Below are 24,813 nucleotides of genomic sequence, written 5' to 3'. Positions count from 1 at the left end.
CAAGCATTTCTCTCTGGAAGTAATCAAAAAAAGTACACGTCTTAAAAAATAAACTGTGTTTTTAAAAACAAACAATAGGATGCAAACCACAGGGTCACTACAGTATCAAAGATAATCCCAACTGTGGGAACTGCCTTCGCTCTCATAATGGCTAAAAATTCAGCAAATGTTTTCTGCTGCAGAACGATGTTTTAGCACTGGCAACATTTTGAGTAACTAAAATAAAAACAGATCTTCACGGTCACTAATTAAGCCTCTAAAACCCCGTCTGAAGCCAACAGACTGTTCAAACTTCTCAAGCTTTCCACCATGTCGCCAATGATTCACTCTGAAATAAGTGCTTATTTCTAATCACAGATCAGCCATTACACAGCATTAGCAGGGATCCCATGTGGCCTCATCTCATTCATCTAGCCACTGTCGAGCTAATTCAGTCCCCCATTAGCTCCATTTGAGATCCATTTGCTTATCTGTGAGGACAGGGTGCAGTTTCCATCTCCTTCTGCCTTACACCCCCTCCTTATTCTTATCCTCAAATTTCCAAACAGCAGCAAAAACTCTTGAGTCGTGCATATGACACTTCCCGATTGCCTGTATAAAAATTATAATTTTATATGTTGTCCTCAGAACAACAGTTGGATCAAATCTCAAGCGACTCACAAATCTGAATATTCTTTTCAAACCGTCACGGAATAAATTCCCTGAGGTCTTGTTTGTCACGACAGCTCTGGACTGTGGGGAGATGTTAGAGCACGGACCACAGATTGGAGGTGAAATGACACATCCTTTATAAAACACACGGCTATTAAAATAAGAGCACAAGTCCCCCGCACATTAAAACTCTTTAAACCATTAAGTCAAATAAATATTTAAAAACCACAGAGAGGTGTATTAATACATTATTTTTATCTGCTTCATGTGGCCTGGAAGTTGGCCAGGTTCATCCAGACAAAGACGCTAATTGAACACATTATAGGCACCAGGAGGCAGGAAGCTGGGAAATTTCACCATCAAATGAGGCAGGTGGGAAATTTCTAATTTCTAATTTGCTGTTATTCACGTTTTTTGTGAGTTGTTCCTAAACTGTTTCTGTGTGTGTGCCTGTGTCAGGCTGCATCCTGCTGGGGATGGCTGCTGCCATCAAGGACTGTCATTTCTATGGGGTGGGGGTGCCTGGTCTGGTCTAGGTGGGTGGTATGTTTAAGTAACATCCGTGTGAATGCCAGGTCCAAAAGTTTCCCAGCAGAACATTGTATTATCACAAGATGGTCAATGTTATTTACTTCTTCTGTCAGTGGTTTTAATGTTATGACTGATCGGTGTACATACATTAGATGCATGCAGCATGTCCTGAGGGCTTGAACATGGGAGTGGGAGTAATGGGAAGTAAAGGGATGGCTGTAGCTATTTTTATCATTATGTTGTGTGTATGTGATGAATATTTATCTTTGTGAGGAGAACAGTGACAGGAAAGTGTCACATGACAGTCAATGTTATTTATTTCTCCTGTCAGTGGTTTTAATGTTCTGGCTGATCGGTGTATATTAACTGATTTTGAACAGTGGTTTTATGCTTAAGTTTAAGTGCAAGGCAAAATAAATGTTATCTGAACAACGGTTTGGCTTGTAACCGACATTTTGACATTTTAAAGTCGTAAAATGTGGGATAAATAATAAAATCAGCTGTTATACTATAATTCCACTTTACTGTCTCACTTGCATGCTGGCTCACTGACACACTGTAGCGGCTGACTGGGACACTTAAACAGAGGACACCGATGCTTTTCCTATTATTACAAATGATGTGAAATGTCTGCTGTGAAAAAGGTGCATACAGGCAAACACCTACACAGAAGGTGTAGCACGAGTAGCTTGCTAACAAAGCAGCAGCACCAAGTGGTTTCCAATAAAAAGTCCAACTAAAAAATCACTCTATAGAGAAGGAAACAGGAGGAACAGGTTGAAAGTGACAAATTTTTCTGGTTGCTATAGCCTCTTGAATAATGGGTTTTTATGAACAATTTAATTTAAGAGTTTAAAATGTCTGATAGGCGACCCATTTTACTGGGACCATCTTGTTTTAGGATATAGTAGAAAATGACAAAAGTTATTATTATTATAAATATTATTGCGTTTAAAATTCATTCCTTTTAAACCATTTTTTGTGTATGATAGAAAAAATAATTTAAAAAACGAGTATGTGAGGAGGTTTTTATTTGAAAGTCTGACATAAATATAATAAAATATCTAGCTTTGGTTTGATTATTCCAAAATATGCCGAAATAAATTACTTACATCACTGACAAACTACAAATTTTTCAGACAATGAGGTATAAAAAATGTTCAACACGACTTCGACTCGACTTGTCTTAACTATATTATTTGTGTTCTCAGTTATTTTGTGGAGGACGACTCTTAGCGTGTCATGAGCTGACACAGAGGGGGAGGCAGGGCGGATACTTAAAAGAAATGGGGAGAAGAACAGAGGAAAGGGAGCCGGCTCTTGAAGGAAAAATAAATGCCTAAGAGGACAGACTTTGGCGAGAGATGCTGAGGCAACTGGCGCCAATCTAAGTGAAAGGAATGAGGAGCCACTGTGATACCATCTAAACCCACTCAAGTTACATTTAATCAAACAAAAACGGAATTGTTTCATGTTCCAAAACACCGAATTTCGAATCTTTAATGTGCTCAACCGTCTGCATGGTGCAAGTCACTTTCTCGCGTCGCATGTCGGAATAAAACTCTGCTATTAAAAACTGAAACTTTGGTGCTGGTACGGCACCGATGTGCATTTGGGAAGCTGCAGACTTTCAGAAGCAGAGAGAACAGAGGCGGGAGCAGCGGGAGGCAGAGGAGGAGGAGGACAAGCTGGGAATCAGAATAGGCTCCGAGAAAAATGTGTTCAGCCTCCACAGAGAGATGCTGTATGTCCCGCGGAGTGAGAGGAGGGCTTTGGTCTGGTTTCACTTTGAGTGGTCAGGAAGGGAGATGAGATGAGTGGCGCACCCCAGCCCTCCACCTCCCACCCGGATCTGAAGCTCCTGCTGAACCGCTGAGAGAAGCCTTTAGTGCTGCACTCTCGACTCAGCCTACAGACTTGGCCGTGCACACACAACAGATGCTCTGAGCCAGACACACAAACATACATACATGCAGCTGATAACACACAACAGACGGTAAACACACAGACAGAATGCGGTGTATGTACAGCACAGGGCAGTTAGGGCATAACCCTTTAATGCACTCTGTCTCTGGGGCTCACAGTCGGGCAAAACACCCCAACTGTGGTGTAGTGGAGCAGTGACCTGATTATGCCGTTTATTAGATTAGAGAGTTGTGCTAGGCGCCGTGCCAGCAGGACGTCTCTCCGTAAAGACAGAATTGTCTGCACATACACAAGAGGAGGAAATACAGTTCAAGAGTTAGCGAGTGAGAGATGAAGTCATAGCGAGCAGGCTGCAAGAATCCAGATTAACAGAGGAGAGAGAGAGAAACAGGGCAACTTAACAATTATTGAAAGCTGTGAAAGTGTAATAGCATACGAAGCAATAAAAGGCCACAGAGACACTAAGTATGTGTGTAAGCAGCAGTCAGGTTAAATGGAAATGGCGGGTATGAAATATACTTGCAAGCCCGCACGCACCGACTCTTCGCGGTTTTATGTGAAAATAAGACGAAGCAGATCAGTGAGAGACAGTTCAAGTGGAGATGGAAACCCATGTGGGCAGCACTTTATTGTCCTTTTGTGTTTCCATATTAAAGCGGACCTGCTTCCTGCGTCTTTGTCTTACAGTCAATTCAAGTATGTAGCTTCCTGCAGTCCCATTAGAAATGACTCATAAAAATCTGTGTCAGCCGCACAGAGGAATACTGAGAGCATAACCAGATTTATCATCACGATACAGATAAGTAGCATTCATTATGGATGTGTGCGCATGCTGAAACACGCACACAAATCTTTGATTATTTATTCATGTTTCCTACATTAGACAAATACAAAGATATAAAAACTGAATTGTAGATGTTTTTGTACACAGTTTAAAAAAGTCTTGCTGCTTTAAATAGTATGTTAATCTCCTTATTGTTCAGGGAAAGGAGACATGAGGAGGATCGTGGTGCTTCAGGCAAAGGTCACTACATTTATTATTCTACTATAATTTTACCAAAAGTACACATGACACAACATACATTACACAAATGCCTTCGCACTGATCCCTTGCCTTAGGCGTATGTTCATGTTATTATACAGTATAATTACTATAATTACCACTTTCTGACTTATTCACTGTGTTCATGTTAACAATGCGAATCAGATTCAACAAACCTAATTCTGTCATTTAAGCTTTTTACTCGCACATTTGATTGAAATGGAGCTGTGCTGCTAATTCACACCATTCACACAGTCGACGAAGCTTTCTCAACTCGTATATAATAATTATGCATTTAGACTAAACCTTAACTTTAACCTTTAAGATAATTCTATCAAAATTATAAAACATTTTTACACGGCATTTAACACGTTTCCCCTTCAATGCAATGTATAGTGGAGAATGGGATTCCCCTGGTTGCGCAAAATAATAATAATTACAAAAAAAAGGTAGCACCAACAAAAATTCCTGGAGCAACTAAGACTTCAGTTTCAGTTTCTGTATATTCTTTTATACTAATTCCACCATTCACACAACAAAGTCTGTTCACAGGTCTTTGACAGTACTGCAACTACCACCTGCTACAAAAGGAGCTGTGACAAATCAGACAAAACAGCTAATGTAGCTTGAACCTAAATTAGCTGTTACTAGCATGACGAACCAATCTAAGTGTTAATGCTTGAGTTTCACTGTCGATAACAAGGACCAAACAAGGTTCCGCACAATGATTATGCATAAAGACGGCCAAACCTTCCCCTGACGTCACCCATAGGGTTCCTGAAGAGCAGTGCTGAAGCTCAGGGAGGCGGCTCTGGCTGCCACCACCTTGGCAGCACCTGAATCTTCCTAGCTCCCCACTTATTCAGAAATATTCTAGGTGGAGTGTGAGTGAAGGTGAGGTGGGCTGGCAACACCAACGTAGACAACTAATAACCTATGAGGGCACACACCTGTTACTTAAAGAAAAGGCCATAACTTTAACTTTACTTTAAAAGTACAGTACAGTTTCCATGAATGGGAAGATTAACTACCGGGATCCAAAACATTTATTTCTAAAAGGTATGCTCATTTGGGCTGTAAAGTTGGGCATTTAACACAGGGTGGATCTATGGGGATTTAATCGCTTTTAAAGCAGCCTCAAGAGGCCATTTGAGGAACTGCACTTGTGCGTCAGATTTATTGTTCAGCCTTGGAGGTTGCTGCCTGATTCTGCACTCCATTGTGATAATGGTAAATTGATGAAGGACGCTTTCAACACCAAACACTTTTCCATTCCCCTCCATCTGAACAACTAAGAGCAACACTAAAGACAAGTGAGTAGCTACAAAACAACTGGTCCTTCCAACGGGAGAAGATAGACATCTAAGAACTGAGATGAATCAAACCGAGCCTATCTACCTACTAGAGATAAGGTGAGTGAACTGAACCAGTCTTGAAACCTCAAACAGATCTTGTAAAGATGAGAAATCTGATCAAAATGGCCTCACTTTCCTGTTAAAAAAACCTCAAAGGAGTCCTCACAAAGATAGATATTCATCAGCACACATACACAAGATAATGATAAAAATAGCTGCAGCCTTGCATTTACTTCCCATTACTCCCACTCCCATGTTCAAGCCCTCAGGACATGCTGCATGCATCTAATGTATGTACAGCCACAACATTAAAACCACTGACAGGAGAAGTAAATAACATTGACCATCTTGTGACAATCCAATGTTCTGCTGGGAAACCTTTGGACCTGGCATTTATGTGGATGTTACTTCGACATGTACCACCCACCTAGACCAGACCAGGCAACCCCACCCCATAGCAATGACACTCCTTGATGGCAGCAGCCATCCCCAGCAGGATGCAGCCCGACACAGACATGCACACACACGAAAACGGTTTAGGAACAACTCAAAAAAACATGAGTGCAAGGTTTTGACCTGGCCTCTAAAATCACTAGATCCCAAACTGATCCAAGTATCTGTGGGATGCACTGGAACAAGCCTGATCCACAGAGGCCATTTCCATTCTCTGATGAGTCACAACTGTGTTGAAGGCACAAGGGAAACGTACACAATATTAGGAAGGTGGTAATAATGTTATGCCTGATCGTTGTATGTGCTGCTAGAAAAAAATTAGTATGTAAAAGTATTTTCCACTTATGCTTGAAGTAGATGCTTGCACGTGGAATGACTTTGTTATAGTCGCACAGGTTTAACTGAATTTAACGGTCAGCAGGGGAGCCGGTGCAAGTGTCAAGAGTATGACAAAAAATATTACGTTCAGAGCGCGTAACACAATTTCAAAGCAAACTCTGATTTAAATATTTCATTACCAACTTTAGAGATAGAAGACCTACTGGTATTGGAGATGCTGACACAGCAAACCCACAAATCACTAAACAATCCTCACTGACTTGATTACACCGCTGGCTGGCTGACGGAGTGACTGCCAGAGAGAATGACTGGCTGATGGAAGAGGAGGACACAGTGTAGGGCTATCGAGACAGGATAATTACACGACCAGGGAGCGGTGTGGGTGATGAGAGGACACAGGAAGTGATAGACCGAGCCAGAAGAAGACCAGCCAGCTGTAAAACTCATTCACTTCCTTTCACATTAACTGTTCTCCTCTTCCCTAGAACACCAGGAGCAAAGAAAATCAACAAGTCTCCATCGTTCAGGGCGCACACTGATGGTTAATAGATGCAGTCGGCTGGAAAAAGAAACAATGCGGTTTGCTGGTGGTGACATGCCAACACAAATACAGCTCAATACTCGGGTTGCAGTCTCGGATGTGTGTATGTAATGCTGTGCTTTCCAGATAAATGTCACTGTTTGTACACAGCTTTGCCCTCAAGTTAAAACCAGCTAATTGTGTGAGTAATTACAGAGAAGAAAATCCATTGTTCTGTGTTGCCAAGACATCCGAGTTCAACACAACTAAACACTTGTAGCTTTATTTCTCAGCACGCACAGCGACCAAAAAGCAACCAGGCTGATGAAATTTAGAGGCCCAGAGCAAAACGGAGAAGATGAACTGGTGCAGAAAAACAGCAAACAAGTGCTAAAGCATCTCTAAGAGGTCTGTGCCGAATAAAAGAGACAAATTATTCTCATTTGCAACTCTGTGTTTTTATTCTGGGACCGAATTGCAGTTGCTTTGCATAATTCACAGTTAAAAAAAGTGTTTATTTCGTACTGCCTGTCGTTCAGCTTAGTTCAGCCTCTGCCTGAAGAACAGTAATATCTCCTTGAGTCACCTCTCTTCTCATGGTTGGCAGGCTTTACCTAAACCTTTGCTTGCAAGCAGCGCCTCGTCCTCTTTCTGGTGCGGAGGTTCCAAAATCATTTCTGCAACTTCCGTAAATCCGTCTGTAGATGTTCGAGCAGGAATACGATTGAGGATATGAGAGTGGAGAAGAAAAACATTTGCATCAACAAAAGATACAGCAGGACGTCTCTTTTTGATAGCACGTGTACAATAGTTTACCGAGAAGACAGCAGTTTAACGCCTGAAGAAGGCGGTCCTATCAAGAAATCCATGATCAACAGACATCAGCTTGACAAGAAGGAAGGAGACATTAGAAACTGAGTGTTGTGTTTAGTTTACATGTGATTACCTCATTATTTAAATCTTTGGCCATGTTTAATATGTAAATCTTACATTATTACATTGTATAAGTGACATAAAATAAGGAAAAGCCCAATAGACCACCTTTAATAAGAAGCTAAGTGCTAATTAGTTTTAGACTGAGATTTAATCGGATCTCTTTAAGGGGCCCCTTGGCTGTTTTGTCTCCACCAGCACATCTGTTGTACTAATTTCCTCTGACTTCTGAATGAGATTTTTACACATCTATTTTCTGAAGCACAAATGTTTTGCCTGCCGGTTAAAAAAAAAACAACAAAAAAAAAACAGACCTGCTTGAGGTTAACAAGATGGTTTTATCAGCCCTTCCTGCACGGCACAGAGTTCAGCAGATACACAAAGGAGGATAATGTGGGTGGGAGACGAGATGAGGCACCGAGTCAAAGTGTGTGCATGTGCAGCGGTTTCCTCTTCTTAACAATCCTCCTCAATGTCCTCCCCCTTTAATCAGTTTCCTTTTTCTTTCTCGTTCTCCCTGTCCGTCATTCTCTCGCCTCCCTCCCTCTCTCTCGCTCTCCTTCCTCCAGACTTCAGCCTCACAAGAGATTCATCGCAGCAGCAGCAGCAGGCCCACACAACATGGACTCTGTTACCTTTGTCTTGCTCTCCCTCTTCACGCCTTCACTTTGTGTTTGTCTCCTCTTCCCAACCATCTCTCAGTCCTCCGCCAAGGCCAATAGATTCTATTAAGCTGTCCTCGGAAATGTGCATTTCCTTTGGATATTATTAGAATTGAAACTTTTTCTTCTCCGCCGTTCATCCCTCTCCACCCTCTGCCTCCCTCACACATCTTTCTGACTGACCTTTAACAGCATAATCACCAAAGTGATGCCATTTAAACACGTCTAAATACAAATTTACAAACTGCCACGCTACGAAAGGTTACATAATGACTTGTAATGCAATGATTTCATGAGGCTGCAAAAATCAATAACAATCCATTTCAGGCAAGAATCCAAATGTCTGCAGCTGCCTGTTCTCGTGGATATATCTCTTTCTGCTGCAGGGACTCACATGAGATGAATGACCTTTTAGACTAAATAGTGGATGCCTGCTGCCGTTTTGCCTTGTTAGCTGATAATTGGCCGATGCGTATGGATATGAATTTATAAATTACACGCCGCTGAGGATGTTCATACACAAACTCGCCTGCTCTAGGTGTGTGTGTGGGCAGCGGTGGGTGGTTGGCCAGTGTTCGGCGTTGCTGGAGTGGGTGAGAAAATGTCATAAAGCTTCAATTGAACTTTAATGACAGATCACAGGCAGGGATAAGAGTTGTGCTGTCGCCGCTTACGACTCGGCTTTTTCCCCACCCGCAATCTCTTTTCCTTCTTCCCCTGTGGAATATATTGAGAGTGCCTGACCATGAAGGATCATGACAGCACCGATGCACTACTAACGCAATTATATATTGTAGATATGGGGAAAATGTAACAGAAAGTGAAAGGGATGTCAGGGAATGGCACTGGATAGATAAAAGGGCTCTATGAGAGGGGAAAAAACAATCAGGAAGCAAAGAAGAAGACGCAGGGAGGTGCAGAAGTTAAAACATGATAATCATGCAGAAAGATTTTGAGCAAAAGAGGCCACAGGACTGAACTGAACTGCAGTCTTTTCAGCCTCTAACCCTAACCTGGGAATTATGATGACTTGTATGTAAAGGAGGTTGCTTATACTGATGAATCCACTGAAAATAATCACCCACTCTGCAGTTTCCTGGGCTGAACGGCGGCACTCTGCAGCGACTTTTAACATCATTATTTTGAAAAGCCCACAGCTTTACTGTTCTGATTCACTCATTTCAGCCTCACCAGGCAGCTGTTTTTAGCAAAAAAAGAAAAAAAGAAAAAAAAGCTCTTAAGACTGGCTGCACATTACCTGCTGAGCACCAAACAGCAGACCGTGCGTCACAGTTTGCGACTAGCTAGCGAACGGTGTGAAGCATTTAGCATCTCAATGGCCGCTCTCTTAACCCAAAAGAAAAAAGGGTGATTGCTGAACTTGCATTCGCCTGGAGGACAGAAATGATAGGTAACATTGCTTCGTATATAGACTTTTAAATCAACTTAAAAGGCGACAGCATGTCAGGATTGTGATTCAACTGTAGTCAAATAGTTATTTTAACTATAATCTTTCACTAATGTGCCTAAATTTAGCTCACCACATGATATCTTATGGTAAAAGGCAGGTGATGGCAAAAATTGGCTGTTGCTGTTATCTTTGTAGGAATCGTCAGTAAAAGTACTTGTTGAACCTCAGGCTTGGCACAGATTGATCATATTACTATCATGCAAATAGACCGACAGAGCTACTCGGGGACTAATAAGGACAATGATAATCCAGTGCCTGAATCTCCACCAAGTATGTAAGTGTTATAAAAGGTGCTATCTGCACTGCTAAAACACCACTCTGCCGCCATCAATTATAAAATGATGTGAAAGAGGAGGTCAGCACATTAAAAATTCAATTTTAGCAGCGGCTACAGAGATGACCTGGAGCTAAGTTTCCCACAGCAGATGGGAAAGACTTGATTACAGAATCATCTTTTTTTTTCCTTCTTTTTAATTATTATTATTAGGATCTCCTAAATTAGCACGCGCCTCGAAAGCTGTTGCTCTTCATGAGAGGAAGCGACGCGATTTTTGCCTCACAGGCAGCAACACACGACACGCACATCACAACACATTGATTTACCGGATTCAGTTGGAATCAATTCTCATTTAAAAAAAAAAGAGTTTGATGGAGCATCCATTCACACATTTCAGAAAATAACCATTAGCAGCCAACAGATATTGGATATCATTGCAACTGTCCCCTCATTTGCCAAGACAGACAAGTCCCTGGTGAAATGCCAGCTTGGTCACACTCATTTCATGGCACATTAATGCAATTATACAGCATCCATGTGTTAATGAATAATGTGTTTGTGACTCTGTGTGTGCCTCTCTGTTAATACAGTATGATGACAATGCATTTTACTGCTACTTTTTGTCCCCCATGAACAAACAGATTTTACAGATAAGTCTTACCCAACTGGGAAGAAGCCAATTTGTCGGCCAAAGATCCGAGTTTACAGAGGCTTGAAGCTTTGAACGAGGACAAATAAAACCTCTGACCCTGTGGGATCAGTGCTCAGTTCACTGGCAACCAAAGCGGCTCTTTTTATTCTCACCATTGTTAGTGTAAATGAAACGGCGTCAACTGCTATGAGCAGGTCAAGGACAGTACAAAAAAAGGGCAAAGGAGCGGAATAAAGCTGAATAAAGAAAATGAAAAAAAGAGACAGGATAATGAAAAGAAACCAGGCAGACACAGCCTCTGTGTCGGTGCTCCACATCCATCCTGTTAGTTAATGTGTCACTCTAACACCAAACAGGCAGTGACAGTGTGTAACCCAGCACACACACATAAAGTTGTGCCTGAACCAACACTAACACTGACTAACAAGGCACCGAGAGGACAGGAGGGATAAAGGAATGGAAAAATGTAGAGGAGGACAGGAAGCCGTCACTGATAGGAAAAAAGCAATAATGGAGGAACTCACCATTACAGAGAGGATGAAAGAAACGAGAGGGTTATTATTAAAGAGGCAGAGATGGGAAGAAAAGGAAGACACGGTCAATCAAATAACTTGACGGAAAAAAATAAAGGAAGCGGCCGATAAAACGCCGGGAAAAATATGAGCAGATACGCAAGCGGAATGACCTGTTACGGGGGCAGGGTTCATAATGGCGGCCTAAATAAATAACTCGCTGCCGCAAAATGATAAACAATCACATTTGATTGATAACAGTCCCCGTGGTGTGTGAAACCTGAAATAACCTCATCAGCGTGTTTCCCCTCAGGTTTTCAGAGTCTGAAGACGGCTGACAAAGGCATCATATCTGCGCCATCTGCCACTAAATCACTACTGGGAGTGATGGGACAAGGTTTGGTGGGGGGAGAGGGGGGCGTGTGACCGTTTTAGTTATTGAGTCTGGCAGCTTTAGGCAGCAAGCTAATGAGCTGTTGGGAGAGCGGAGTCATAGGCAGGTGTTGGGGCTCATAAAGTAGCTTTATGTGCATATGGGCGACGTTGAAGCAGAACCTGCTGCCCTCTCGCACGAATATGAGCAAAACTCAATTTCCTGCCAAAATGACACACAAGCACATGGGTGAGTAAACCTGCAGCGTGAGTCCACAAAGAAACACACAAAGGCACATAAGTAACAGAAATGTGTAGAGCACAGAAGTCTTCTTTTTTACTGATCACATATTTGGCTTTTATGTAAAGGTGAATTCTTATTTAATATCTCTGTATTATCGTACATTTGACAGCGTCTAACAGAAGGAAGTATAATGTTCGTGTAGGTCATGGTAATTCAGAGTGATTCAGAAGATGGAAACTTGACTTGTTTGGCTCTTGAAGACACTTCTGCTCTCCAAGAGGTCCAAGAGGCTTCCTCACTTCTAACCGACTGGTGGGGATCATAGGTTTCATTTAGTGCCATCTGTGGGTTGTTGTTACCATAGACTGTGTATGGACAACGTGTCCCCACTTCCTTGCATTGGCCAAACTGACGCTATTTTCCCCGGGGATACGGGCAGCTCCATCTCGTGCACATCCTGTTTCTATAGCGTAAAATAACTAACTAAAATGAAACCTATCCAAAAAATTTAACATTTGTCAGTATTACATTAGCTACCTCAATGGCCCATGTCCCATCCACTAACATGGAGCGGGTGGAGCTTATGACCTATACTGCAGCCAGCCACCAGGGGGAGCTCTACTTGCTTTGGCTTCACTTTTGAGGAGCTGTTCTGCCTCCATATTTATAGTCTATTGTTGTTAGTCACATAACTAAAAGCTCAACCCATGACTCACATGGACCAAGGTTTGAATGGTGGCAAATCAGCTTGGGGAGGGATATCAAGGTTGTATGTGGCTGATAAGCACAGATGGCTTCCTTTGCCCTTCTCTCAAACCATCAGTCCAGAATACGTACGTTAGTTTAGATGAGCCTTGACCCGAGGCGCAGGCTCTCGTTTGTTTTGCCATACGAATGGAGAGCAGTTATTTAGTCTCCTCTATACGCCTGGCTGATTGGACCAGATTCGTGACATTGCTTAGCTTGAGTTTGGGTGTTTTATCCTTGAGGTGAAGCAGTTTTTGTCTAAAATCGTAGCTGAAGTACTCGACCAAGAGGCCTCTTGGATGAGAGGTGAAACATCTTCGAGGACAAACAAGCAGTTGCCTTATACTTAAGTGCTTAAAAATGAAAGAAGCGTATTAAGAAACAAAAAAACTCATCAGGTATTGGCCAGAAGTCACTATCCAACATGTTGTTAGTTTGTCAAGGCCATTGTAGTGCCACAGCAAAACCGGGGCTGAAGTAGTTTTACATAAAAATGTCCCCAATTAGTTCTACACAATGAAATATACTAATTCTACTTTTTCGGTGAAGGGGCTGCTGTAGAAACAGCACTGCAGAGTCCTTATAAAAAACTTATCAGTCTGTGCCGAGAGCCAGAAAGTTAATTTATTAGGGGAGGTCTCTAATTTCATTATAGCTCGCAGCAGAATCCTCATATCACCTGTTTTTTTTTTTTTAACTTGATGATTTGCAACTCAGCTGTGAACATCAACATAGCAAAGATATTTGAGGACATTGTTTACAGCTCAGCTTGACTACTTCTTGCGAGGATCAGATGTCTAACTGCTGTGAATGCGTGCAATAGAAAACGATCAATTTAATTGTTTCGTCTGGCCTTTTCTCTTGGTTGCATAAGCCCGGGTTGTGGTGGCAGCGGTCGCGTCGTCAAAGACATCCCTCAGCTTGAGACGGGGCTGCGTGGATACAGACTCAGACAAAGCACCATCAGGCGCTCTACCTGCCTGGTCTCCCTCACAAGCCACAGAAAAGCATCCAGTTTCACTTTTAAATGGCGCTCCTTCCCACTGCCAATCACTGCTACTGCAGTAAAGTGGTACGTTTTGGAGAGCCTCACAAATCTCAATTCTAAACTACACATTAAAAATAGAAAATCAGAAGGAAAAACCGTGCAATAAGAGCAGGAAAAAGCATGACGTGACTCTGCCCGACTGGGTTCAGGTGCTGGGTGCTATATCTAAATCAGTGAGTGCAACTTTAATCTCACACTCAGAGTCACATTGAGCTGAAGTGTTGGTAACAGGGAGAGCTCCCACCACCAAATATCTCCGGGGTCCTGTGCACAGGATTTCTTCACATTGAAGCCTGTATCACAAACATCTTTGGATTCATCGGTTGGTCATAGCATTTTGCCTGATGATCTATTCTTGGGTCTTTGTTTTGGGTATTTTTCAGCATAAACTAATTAAAAAAACTGAGAACAGCTGCAGCCTCAATCCACTGCACTGTATTAGAGAGATTTTAAATCATCACACTATGCTTTTATTTCTAATGTGCTGTCCAGACCCGCAGAGACATCTGCATGATATTCGAGAAGCGGCATTAACTTGAGGCTGTAAACGGGAAAAAAACCAATAATAATCTAGCGCTGATGGGAAATAACTGTCTGTGACTCGCAATTTACTTCAATTTTATTTGGTCCGGATTGCCTGAAATAGGTCCGTCTGGAGCCGCCCCAGCTGCCATTTCTCAGACACGAAAGACATGATGGAAAGGATAAAAGAAAATAGAATCAGCCGATGACTGATCACTTCTGTCGACCCCACACGGTTCAGCTGAACATTGGTCGAGGTCACAGAAGCTGCTGAGGAACATTTAGGACATTTTCTCTCTCTCTCTCTCTCTCTCTCTCTCTCAATTGTACAACTTCATCTTTCCAGCATTACATGGAGGCAGCAGGGCAAGCCTCTCTTGAACACACACACACAATTGGCAAGGCTGAGTAGTCTCCCTTGAGACCAATTCATAGCTGGATCCTCGCTGAAAACTGAGGAGCTGTAAATTGTTTCCCCTCTCTCTCTCCCTCCTCAGCTTAACTGCCAGTTACACAGATCTGACAATGGCCACTTTACCACCACACACACACACACACACACACACACACACACATACACACACACACTCACAGTGGCCTATATTAAGCTGAAAAGTAGCATTCCTGTGGTCGCTAATCAATAGCTCTACATCTGTATCTGTCAAACCAATAGTCCAATCAGTCATGATGACTGTCAGTAATTGAGGCTTTGAGCAACAATTAATGAGAATATATAGTCTATGTGCAGGGATATTGCATCTGCCCAGGGCTCAAAACTCAGCTGCTCCATCATGAGGAGGAATTCAAATTTGGTTATTTAATGTGTCACTAATCTAATATATCCCTCCACATGTACATAATGAAACGCAGGAGTCCTGTAAGAAATAGGAGAAGCACTGTGCTCGGTGTGTGTGTGTGTTTGTGTTTCTGTGTGTGTGTTTGCTGCTAAAGGTTTTTGGATGAGACCTCCCGTGACGCGCAGAGGGAGGACATTTAACAGGTGAAACGGGTGCGCTGGGACCAATTTCCCCACTACAGTCACACACACCCAAGCCTCGCCAGATCGATCAAACCACACACGCACACAAACACACACACATGCGCACACAGCTAATTAATTCACCGATAACATATTCCAACATAAAATTGCCACCGCATAATTTTCCACCCAACGCTCTTTGGATAACCACCCGTGAAATTCCGAAAGATTACAAAATGTGTCTGTATTAAAATTTAAACACTGGATAACCAATCACCCTATTTAGATTAAGCATAAATTGTCCATCAAATCACTCCCTCTTTATTCCGAGATGCATCCTGCACTAGCATTGGAAGTGATTTAGGAACAAACGCTCGGAGCTCAAAGTGATTTTTGCGCTTGGAGAATGACTTTTACTTTCCTTAAACATCTGAGATCGTTCATCTCGGCTGGGATTTACGCACACAACATGTCACGGTCGCAATATGAGCCCGGTGCCTGTGATAAAACACTAAATTTCCGCCTCCATCAGATTCCCGGGAGTCACAACTGTTGCTCAACCAGCGCGCCCTGCTCTGTGGATCCGCGCGCTCTGAAAAAACCCCGTCGAGTCAAAAAAAAAATAAGAAGCGTCTTTTTACAGAACAGGTGGAGACGCACGCCATTTAAAGGAAGCACACAGTAACTTACATGTCTAAGTTCTTGCATGCGGTCCTTCATGGTTTCCTATTTCGCCGCTAAATCACTCTTATTCCTCCAGTTCTCGTTGTCTTCTGGATGTGTGAGTGATGATGGAGCGGCGGGGCGGAGACCGACAGGATGATGCGAGATCTACCGAGGCGAGCAGACGCGTCTGGCGGCGGCGATTTTTCCCCCTTTTTTTTTTTTTAGTTTGGATGCTGGGATGGTGGGACCACTTTACAGAGCCGGGTGACGCGCAGAAAGGTGAGGCGAGGCCTTCCTCCGTTAACCCATTACACTCTAGCAACTTCCTCCTCAATCCGCGCTAATTGGCATTTTCTTCTTGGAGCAACAACCAATCTGTCGAGTTTCTATCGCTATCAAGTGAATGTTAGTCTGCGCCCAGGCTAGTTTGACACAGATATGAGGAGCTCAGAGTGTCTGCCCCAGTGGTGAAATTGTGTTGAGTCTGGTTATCGATTGAGCAGGTCAGAGATAACGCCCAGGTGGTTTCCAATGTGCCAAAGCAAACAGCGACCTCTGCCGATAGAGGCTGGTATGGAAATAGCAATAAGACAAAATACTACACGATAAAGTCGTGATTTTAGACTTTAAATAAATATGTTAGCCTAAGCTGGATTTCTTTCCTCACATTTAATGCAAAAGAGCTTCTTATCAAGATGTTTTAGTGAAGCGTATCAACTGCCAGTTTGCTTAAGACTATCATGCACACGTATATAGTAAGTCCTTTTGCATATTCTATCTGCATAAAGGGGTAATTTTTGCAAGTTTAGATCGTAAAAGTGTACCTTGTCACTGTTGCATAGGGCTTATTCATTCAATTAAAGGAAGAAACATGAAAAAAAAAATGAATTTTGTTTGGTTTTAATTGATAAAATATTGTAGATATTACAATAAACAGCTGATCAGAGAGAGAGAGGACCTCATATTTAGTTATTTATAAGAATTGTTTTAATTCCATGACACTGTTGGTACTTCATCTTCACTTTTTCTGCCACCTGCAAGCCATACACACATTTGTTCATGTCCTTCCAGTTGAAGAGTTGAACACGGAGAGTCCAATCTCGCCACGATTCGCGAGAAACAAACACTCGACCAAATATAAATATAAAATTGGCCATTTCGCTATTTCGTCCGCTCGGATTAAAGAGTTGAAAAATTAACCGGGTCCAATCAGCTCTAGAGGCGACTGTGTGCGTGGCGGCACAGACGAGAGCTAATGAAGGCACAGCTGCATGAGTCAGAGCTAGAAATGAGGTCTTCTGTGACGTCCAGTGTATTTTGTGTCGGCCCGAACCTCCCTGCAGGCCAGCAAACACACGGAGGGGAGAGAAAGATGGGGGCGTCAGCAAGTGTTGCAACATAAAGATAATCAGAGGTGGAATTTAGTTAAAGCTAAATATGAGTATATTACAGTATTCAGAGGCTAAATATTGCAGCTCAAGATAATAAATGCAAGGATTTGTCCAGTGAGAGTTGCACATACCGTCCCTGTCTTCTTCTCCTCTCCTTCTTCTCTAAGATCCAGTCTCGTCCCTTCTTCGCTGATTTCCCCTTCATGTTCTTGAAACGGCATCTTCACAAAAACAAGGTGCAGCTGATTAACGCCTTTGTAAAAATAGAGCAGCATCTGATGCAGAACATCCCACATCTAGTCGGACGATTATATGTGAAAGGGAGGAAAACCTGCCTGACAGGGTTTTAAATTAGGCAGGACAACGGCCCTTTGTAGGTTTCTTTTGGTCTTGAGGCTTCATCAACACAGGTATGACTGGACCTGCACTTATCAATGCCAAGACCAGCTGATGACCCTCATGTCATTTTAACAGGAATAGTAAAGCGGGACTATTGTAATGAGAATAAATTACATCTCCAATGAACAGTTATCTTCATGTACAATTAATCAGCCGATTATAATAATTATTACGCTTGATTAAAATGGAGAAAAGCGGCAAATCCTCACATTTCAGAAGCTGAAACCATTTAGAAGCAATGTGCACAGTTTAGTTCAGCAGTCAGAAATGAACAATTCACATTAATAATGAGGAAAACAAAGTAGCAAAAATATCTTTTAACTTTATATCTAATGCTCAGATTCTCAGACTGCATCTCAACCCATCAATAAACAATTAAACCCATATAGAGTACGGTGACTGGAATAAACTCAGTTACTTCCGAACATATGAATAGTTTCTTCAATCTGTCTGATTTCTCAGAGTCAGTCTGCAGCGAGTGTTTTTACCTTTGTCCTGAATACTGAACCTGGTTTGGAACAGCTCTGTCTGAAGTTTCTGATCCCAATCCCTGGGATGAACAAAAAGAAATCACAGTGGTTAAAATGTGATTAAAACAAACAGCTGTAATCCTCACAAGTCGCCACTTAAGTCGAGTGTTTCTTACTCTGGGAAGGACTCCTGTTACTCCAGCAAACAGACACAAGAAGAACCTGGAGGTAAAGAGGAAGTGTGTGAGTGAGAAAATGTGTAATCATTTATCACGCAGCATCTGCGACAAAGTCAATATGAATGTCGTCCTGCTCTAATTGGTCTTGTGTTGCGAGAACACCGCTGTTAATTTCACAGACTATTAAGAAGGAATCAATTGCTGGACACGTCAAAATAAAAACCCCTGCTTCCAATATGTACTCACTTTTTTGCTTTGGTGCTGTTGGGGTAATCCACCACCATGCCTCCACTGAAACCTGCCTTCATGGCCTGCGTTGTGATCAGCTCAAGCTTTGAAGAGGAACGACGAAAAAGTAAGTAAAGAATCCGTTGACACAAAGCTATCATGAGTACAAGAAGGAAGCCATGTTTACTTTTTACCTGTTCTGAATTTTCTGGATAAAGCTGAAAAACTGCACGAGCACCTCTTGACTGAAAGAGAGAGGAGAAAAGATTCAAGCACTAAAATATTGTATCTGGGTGTTAATTTTGGTGGAAGAAGACAATGAGGGTAATAAAACCTTACCAGAGAGGAGTACAAAGTACTGAAGAAGGTATAGAGTCTCTTTGGTGGACTGTGCGTCCTTTTGTCTGCATTACAGAGCCACTGCAGGGCAGAGATACTGATGGGGTTGAAAACATAGAGTGAATAAAAAGTGGGTTCACAAATCGTTCTAAATGCAACACAAAATCATTTATTTCGTAGCATAAACGATTCTTTGGTTTTCACCTAATGCAACCGTCAAAGGTGCCGGGTCGGAAAGGCATCCCCTGGCCCATGTCCCCCAATAACAAGTCTCCTTCCACTTCTCTGTCCAGTGCAACATCTGTCACAAGGAAGACAATGACACTGGGGTCAGCAATGGTCATCTATTGGTTATGTGACTTATCATAGGAAACAACCACTTAATACCATTTTGATGAAGGCAAGAAAGCTGAAAATGCTTAGTGAAAAAAAAAAAAGTTCTGTTTGATGTTCCCTGATCTGCATCTCAGTATGTTCGGAAACTTAGAATAAATTAAGATGCAAATCAGAGAAAGCACCTGGAGTTTAATTTTATTCATGCAAAATGAATATGTCTGATTATAAGCGTTTCTTCTTCCGACTAACTGACTTCTAGATTTCGTTAGCACGTGGAATATTTTGAGAACAGACTTTATTTCCAGTGCAGCATTTTGGGGAAAAACAGTTTTCTGTTTTAAGACACCGACATAATTCATCAGTGTTGTCATTATGAAAACCGATCAACGGATTAGGTTCATTGTTCTCTATTCGTTTCCGAAAACATCAAGACAACATATAAACTATTTCACATCACTAAGATCAGCAAAGATCTTTGGAATATAACATTTAAACATGACTTTTAGTATAATATCACAATGTCAACACTATATCACTCAAGTACAGCTTCTGGCTTAAGTCAAACTAACCCAGCATTGCGTTGCTGATGTCGACTCCAACCCAGTAGTGTCCCTCCTCTGACAGGTAGTCTCCACTGAGACCAGAGCCACACCTGAGGGACAGGAAACAACACTGACTATCTCAAAATAATCAATAATAATCAATGTTCAGCTATATGCTGCAGTTGTTAAATGGCACTGCTGAATCGTTTGACTTTAAAGGTCTTTTTTGATGACTAGAAAACAGTGCACTAAAGTTCCTAGGTGTGTAAATGTAGTTAAAGAGGACTTGGGCTCAGTTCCAACTTTATATTTTCATTCTAGGACTCCACTAGTAGCTGATTTTCATTATTTACAGTTCACAATAAATCATTTTTTTTTTCCTTTGCTTTCCAAATCATACTCTTTCCACATACCTACAAAAAGAATATAAGAACAATTTCTTTAACATTACAACAATACACAATGTATGCACTAAATAGATAACACTTAGACAGTTTATAATCCCATTCATGTTAAGGTTAATATTCAAATGATTGTATTATTTCATACTCTGACAGTCAGCGTCACTAACTCACCCGACATCTAGCAGGAAGCAGGGCTGTCCCTCCGGCAGGCTTAAGAGCTCTACAGCTCTCTCTGACATCTGAGTCTGGATCTCAATCATCCGAGAACTTGAAGCGACAAAACATGAAGTCACTTCTGTTATTTCATCTCTGGCAATGTGAAGAGATTTCTACACAAGCGAATTCTACTTTCTATGAGACAGCCAGTAAGCAAAAGCATACAACTTGTTTCAGATAGTCCAGTACGAAATACTGCTTAATCCACTGGGTAAATCCAACCTAAACCTAACATTGACAAACACCACTATACCACTTAGAGAACACTAAAACCACAGAGCTTTGAACTGACTTGATAAATTAAATTAGTGACCAATTCTGTGGTCTTTTGTTAAATCACGTCCAAAAGAGTTTTATCTTCTGAGATAAAAAATGTCCAAAAAATGTTGGGGTTAAAATACCAACAATAATAAAACTAAAATAACTACATTATTAAATTACCAAACATGTTTTGCTGGTTACAAAAAACAAACTATTGACATTGAAATCATCTATGTTAAAGAAATGTTGTATATCAAACTTAAAAACACACACACAGTGAACATCAACTCACTTCTGAGAGTATTTCTTCGCCTCCGCTTCATTGTAGAACTGCGGAAAAGAAATCACATCAACTTAATAGATGAATAAGACCTCAGCTGTAGCTCCAGTTTGTGCCTCTCATATTATCATTACACCAGGCTCAAGTAATCTACATGGCACAAACTAGACAAGTTTATCACATTGTTAAAAGAATAACTGTCTAGTTAGAGTAACAAAACAACCAGCTTGTTTCTTTGCAGATGCTACAACTCAACCAGGCCTTTAAAGGTACATTAACAGACCCCAAATGTTTCCTACAGGAAAACCCACCGCTGACTTTAGCACCTAAAAAAAAACACAAAACCGACAAACTGACCACATCTGGAGGAGCTGTGTGTTCAGGACGTCGACAGCTGGAGGTCATGGTCCCGCTGGTTGTGCGTCAGTATCTAAAATAGCTGTAATTTCACTTGATAAACAAGCTAAATGTTGTGGAAGGAGGCGACCCACACGTGAAATGCAGTGACGTCATCCACAAGCGACGGAGAGGAGTTACTTCTTCGTCGAATTTAATAAAAGTGCTCTCCCATACAACATATCGCCTCCTACTGTACACTCAGGTTAATATAGACTGCAGCAATATGCTTTATTTTTTTATTTATTTTTTTTATTAACGAAAACAAAACACAGAAGAAAAATCTAAACAAAGTAAATGAAACAGGTTAAATAAAGCGTAGTAACATTTAAATAACTTCTCTATACAATGAAGCTGTTTAAAAAGCACTATTACCAACAGTTCTACTCAAATTCTCTCCTATACATGACAAAAACATCGTTTAAGCATTTTTTTAAGATAAAAATACATTGACAAAAAAATACACTTTGTATAAGCAATTATAGTTTTAACTGCTTTGTTATTATTATTTCTTTATGAATACGTTTGAAGGAAATATCACTGGTGATCAAGTATTAATAAGGTAAAAGCCAGGCCCTCTGCCATATCAAACCGATTCCAATATGACAGATATTTCTTTTTGGAAAAGAGCCCTTATAATATATATATAATTGGTTATTACCTGGATAACTGTTAAAAAACAACGTTATAGGAAATTACAATTGTGATGACCAAGAAGGCTTGAAACTAATCAAATCCACATAATTTAACGTTATTTAATTTGTATTTATTTAATCATTCATTCATTGTTTTATTTTTAAATAGACATAGTTTAGTAATAGCCTGTGTGGTCCTCGTTTTCTGCAAGCTGATTGGTCAGCTACGGTGAGCGCTTCCTGTAAACATTGACTCTCATTGGTTCCTCGTCCTGTGACGCGCCGGATGTTACAGCGGTTTTCCGGACGTGCTCACCGGCCCGTTCTCGGCAAAAATGGCAGAGGTCGGTCAGGGGCTTCGGAGCGGTGCTACCCGGCTGTCCGCTCTCAGAATCAGCCAGAGTCGAGTTGTACGGACCGGAGGAAGCCCCGGATGTCTCCCGATAACCTGCGCTTCCGGCAACAATCAAGCTGAAGAGGAATTAGCCCAAAATGAACGTGAAGTGTCAAAAAGCAATACAACACGACGCAAATCAGATAAAGTTTCCAGAGTAGGAAAGAGTAGAAGTCAGCAGGAACATGTGACTTTGCTATGTGCCCCCTCTTTGGGGCCGTCTTCGTATCATTTCATTGGGTTTGTTGAAACCAGAGAGAGTCTACATGGTTGTAAGAAAGCCCTGTACCTCTCCACAGGACTCCTCCAGGAGAAGCTGCTGCCTTGCAGACTGACACCTTGGACCAGAGGAGCTGTCTCCATCAACCCTGACACCTTCAGATCATCTCAGCAGCTCCGAGCTTTCTGCACCGTTGTCTTTCTTGTGGCAGAGCAGGGGTCAGAGAGGTCAGGTGCCAAATACAGACGGAGATACCTGAAAGCTGATCCCTTCAAAGGATCTACAACAAGTAGGAGCTACAGCTGGGGCTCAAACGATGCTACTGTGCTGCACAGAAGCAGGACGGCCTATTACGACATCCTCAAAGTGACGCCCAGTGCCACACAGTCCCAGATCAAGACGGCCTACTACAAGCAGTCCTTCATCTACCACCCTGACAAGAACCCGGGGAGCAAGGACGCCATACAGCGCTTCTCTGAGGTCAGTGAGGCGTACACTGTGCTGGGTAACATCAACCTGAGGAGGAAGTACGACCGGGGCATCCTGAGCCAGTCTGACATCCGAAGTGCAGGGAGGCCGTCCTCCAAAGAGACCACCAGCAGATCCACTGGCACCTCGCAGCACCAGCAGCAACAACAACAGAGAGTCAGGCGCTACACCCATGTCGGGGGGAAGCCCATATTTGATTTTGACGCCTTTTATCAGGCGCACTACGGCGAGCAGCTGCGGAGAGAGAGATACTCGAAAGCCCGGAAGCAGGCCATGCAGGAGCAACAGAAGAAATACGAGAGTAGGTGGAAGCAGCAGAGACTGATAGAGTTGAGTGCGATGATGGGAATGTTCATGGGAGGGATGATCATAGTCAACTTCATCATGACCTGAAATAGAAGCTGTAGCGTGCCCCAGCTCAGGCTGCACTTTATGACTCTCAGGGGGAAGGAGGAGGAGGAGGAAGAGGAGGAGGAGGTGGTAAGGGTGCTACATGACTGTTTTGCAGGAGTTGCACAGTTTCTGATAGTTGATAGTGTGTTGCTCGAATAAACAAACTACCTTACTTTAAAAAGAAATGCATCCACACAAACATACTGACAGTTATGTTTTCAATGTAAGTGATGGTGGACAAAATCCAGAGTCTGCCTTTACCTTTAAACCTGAAGCTGATATGGGCCTTCAGTGGTCAGTGTCCTATCTTGAAAATTTAAGCCTCTTTTCTACATATTGTCTGTATGCTGCACTTTCACTGAAAACACATCGGTCAGTGATCCTTTAATAGCCAGTGTGAACAAGAGGTTTTCTTTTATTTCTTTGATCTTAAAAAACAGAACATTACACATCTAGACTTACCTAGAAAAGAGTGATGGATAAAAAAAACTCCAAGTGGAAAGTGGAAATCTGCAAATAACATAATATGTTGGATGTGGACTTATTTATTCCTGTAGTAATGAAGAATATACTATAGGTTTTTCAGAAATCTCAAAAGAATAGTTCACATTTAATCTTGTAAAAGTTCATGCTTACCAGGATTTAGGTACTTTCTATTAGCAGTGAAAACTCTTAAGCCAAAAAAAAAAGCTTTAACAGCTGAAATTGATTTCTGTCCATCCAAACACTGCACAAGGATGAGAAATTAAACTTTTCTTGCTGAACTCTGTAATGCATAAAATCACTTTTACTGTGCGTGTATTTGAAGACAATGTGTTATTAGTAAGAAGGTATTTATACACGTGTTAACACGTGTTCCAGGTTGTTCAAGTGTATATATGTGAATGTACTGTACATACAGGATGCCACGTGACCTTAGAAGAATTGAATCTGTGATAGAGAAGATCTAATAAAACAGTTTGATTCAGTTATTTGTTTGCTCTATATGTGTCAGTGTCATCGTCAATACATGGGTTCAGTGAAACAGCGTGATTTGTTTTCTGTAGCGTTATAAGGTGAGACCTCTAGAGGGCATCTTAGTACATGAAAATTAATCTCGCGGCGCAGCTGAAGGATCCATGGGCTCAATGAAACTGTGTGGGAGGATGTGCATGAACATTCAGGACGTCTCAGCTTGCACAGGCCCGCTGCTGTTGGTGTGTCGGATTATTATAGTTTCCCTTAAAATGTCTGAGTGAATGTATGATTGTGTTACCAGACTTTAAACTGACCAAAGTCACGAATACAAGTCAAACGTTTTAAACTTGGATGTGTGAACTTACATCAGTTACTGAAATAG

The 24,813-nt window shown here is 41.8% G+C and overlaps 3 protein-coding genes across 3 annotated transcripts in view; 1 reads left to right on the top strand and 2 right to left on the bottom strand.

Moving 5' to 3' along the window:
* The window catches only part of stx1a (syntaxin 1A (brain)), a 59,479-nt gene extending 43,325 nt beyond the window's left edge, over window positions 1-16,154 (bottom strand). The window contains exon 1 of the mRNA XM_084559335.1: window positions 15,927-16,154. Within this exon, the coding sequence (XP_084415461.1) occupies window positions 15,927-15,956 (30 nt within the window). The 5' untranslated portion in view covers window positions 15,957-16,154. The remainder of the gene's footprint in view (window positions 1-15,926) is intronic.
* A 647-nt stretch (window positions 16,155-16,801) lies between these two features.
* bud23 (BUD23 rRNA methyltransferase and ribosome maturation factor) lies at window positions 16,802-21,507 on the bottom strand. Its single transcript, XM_084558466.1, has 12 exons — window positions 21,305-21,507; window positions 20,960-20,997; window positions 20,362-20,457; window positions 19,814-19,896; window positions 19,113-19,209; window positions 18,909-19,005; window positions 18,764-18,814; window positions 18,588-18,673; window positions 18,339-18,384; window positions 18,181-18,242; window positions 17,425-17,514; window positions 16,802-17,239 (listed from the first exon to the last, which is right to left on the bottom strand). The coding sequence occupies exons 1-12, from the start codon at window positions 21,350-21,352 to the stop codon at window positions 17,185-17,187; spliced, it is 849 nt and encodes a 282-aa protein (XP_084414592.1). The 5' UTR covers window positions 21,353-21,507; the 3' UTR covers window positions 16,802-17,184.
* Window positions 21,508-22,223: 716 nt separating this feature from the next.
* On the top strand, window positions 22,224-24,612 carry dnajc30b (DnaJ (Hsp40) homolog, subfamily C, member 30b). Its single transcript, XM_084558246.1, has one exon. It carries the CDS (start codon window positions 22,314-22,316, stop codon window positions 23,472-23,474), a length of 1,161 nt encoding a protein of 386 aa, XP_084414372.1. The 5' UTR covers window positions 22,224-22,313; the 3' UTR covers window positions 23,475-24,612.
* Window positions 24,613-24,813: the final 201 nt, after the last annotated feature.

Source organism: Chelon labrosus, assembly GCF_963514085.1.
Source record: "Chelon labrosus genome assembly, chromosome: 13".
Classification (NCBI taxonomy): Eukaryota; Metazoa; Chordata; class Actinopteri; order Mugiliformes; family Mugilidae; genus Chelon; species Chelon labrosus.
The sequence above is the reverse complement of the archived record's forward strand: the minus strand, read 5'-3'. Positions and strand labels throughout refer to the sequence as shown.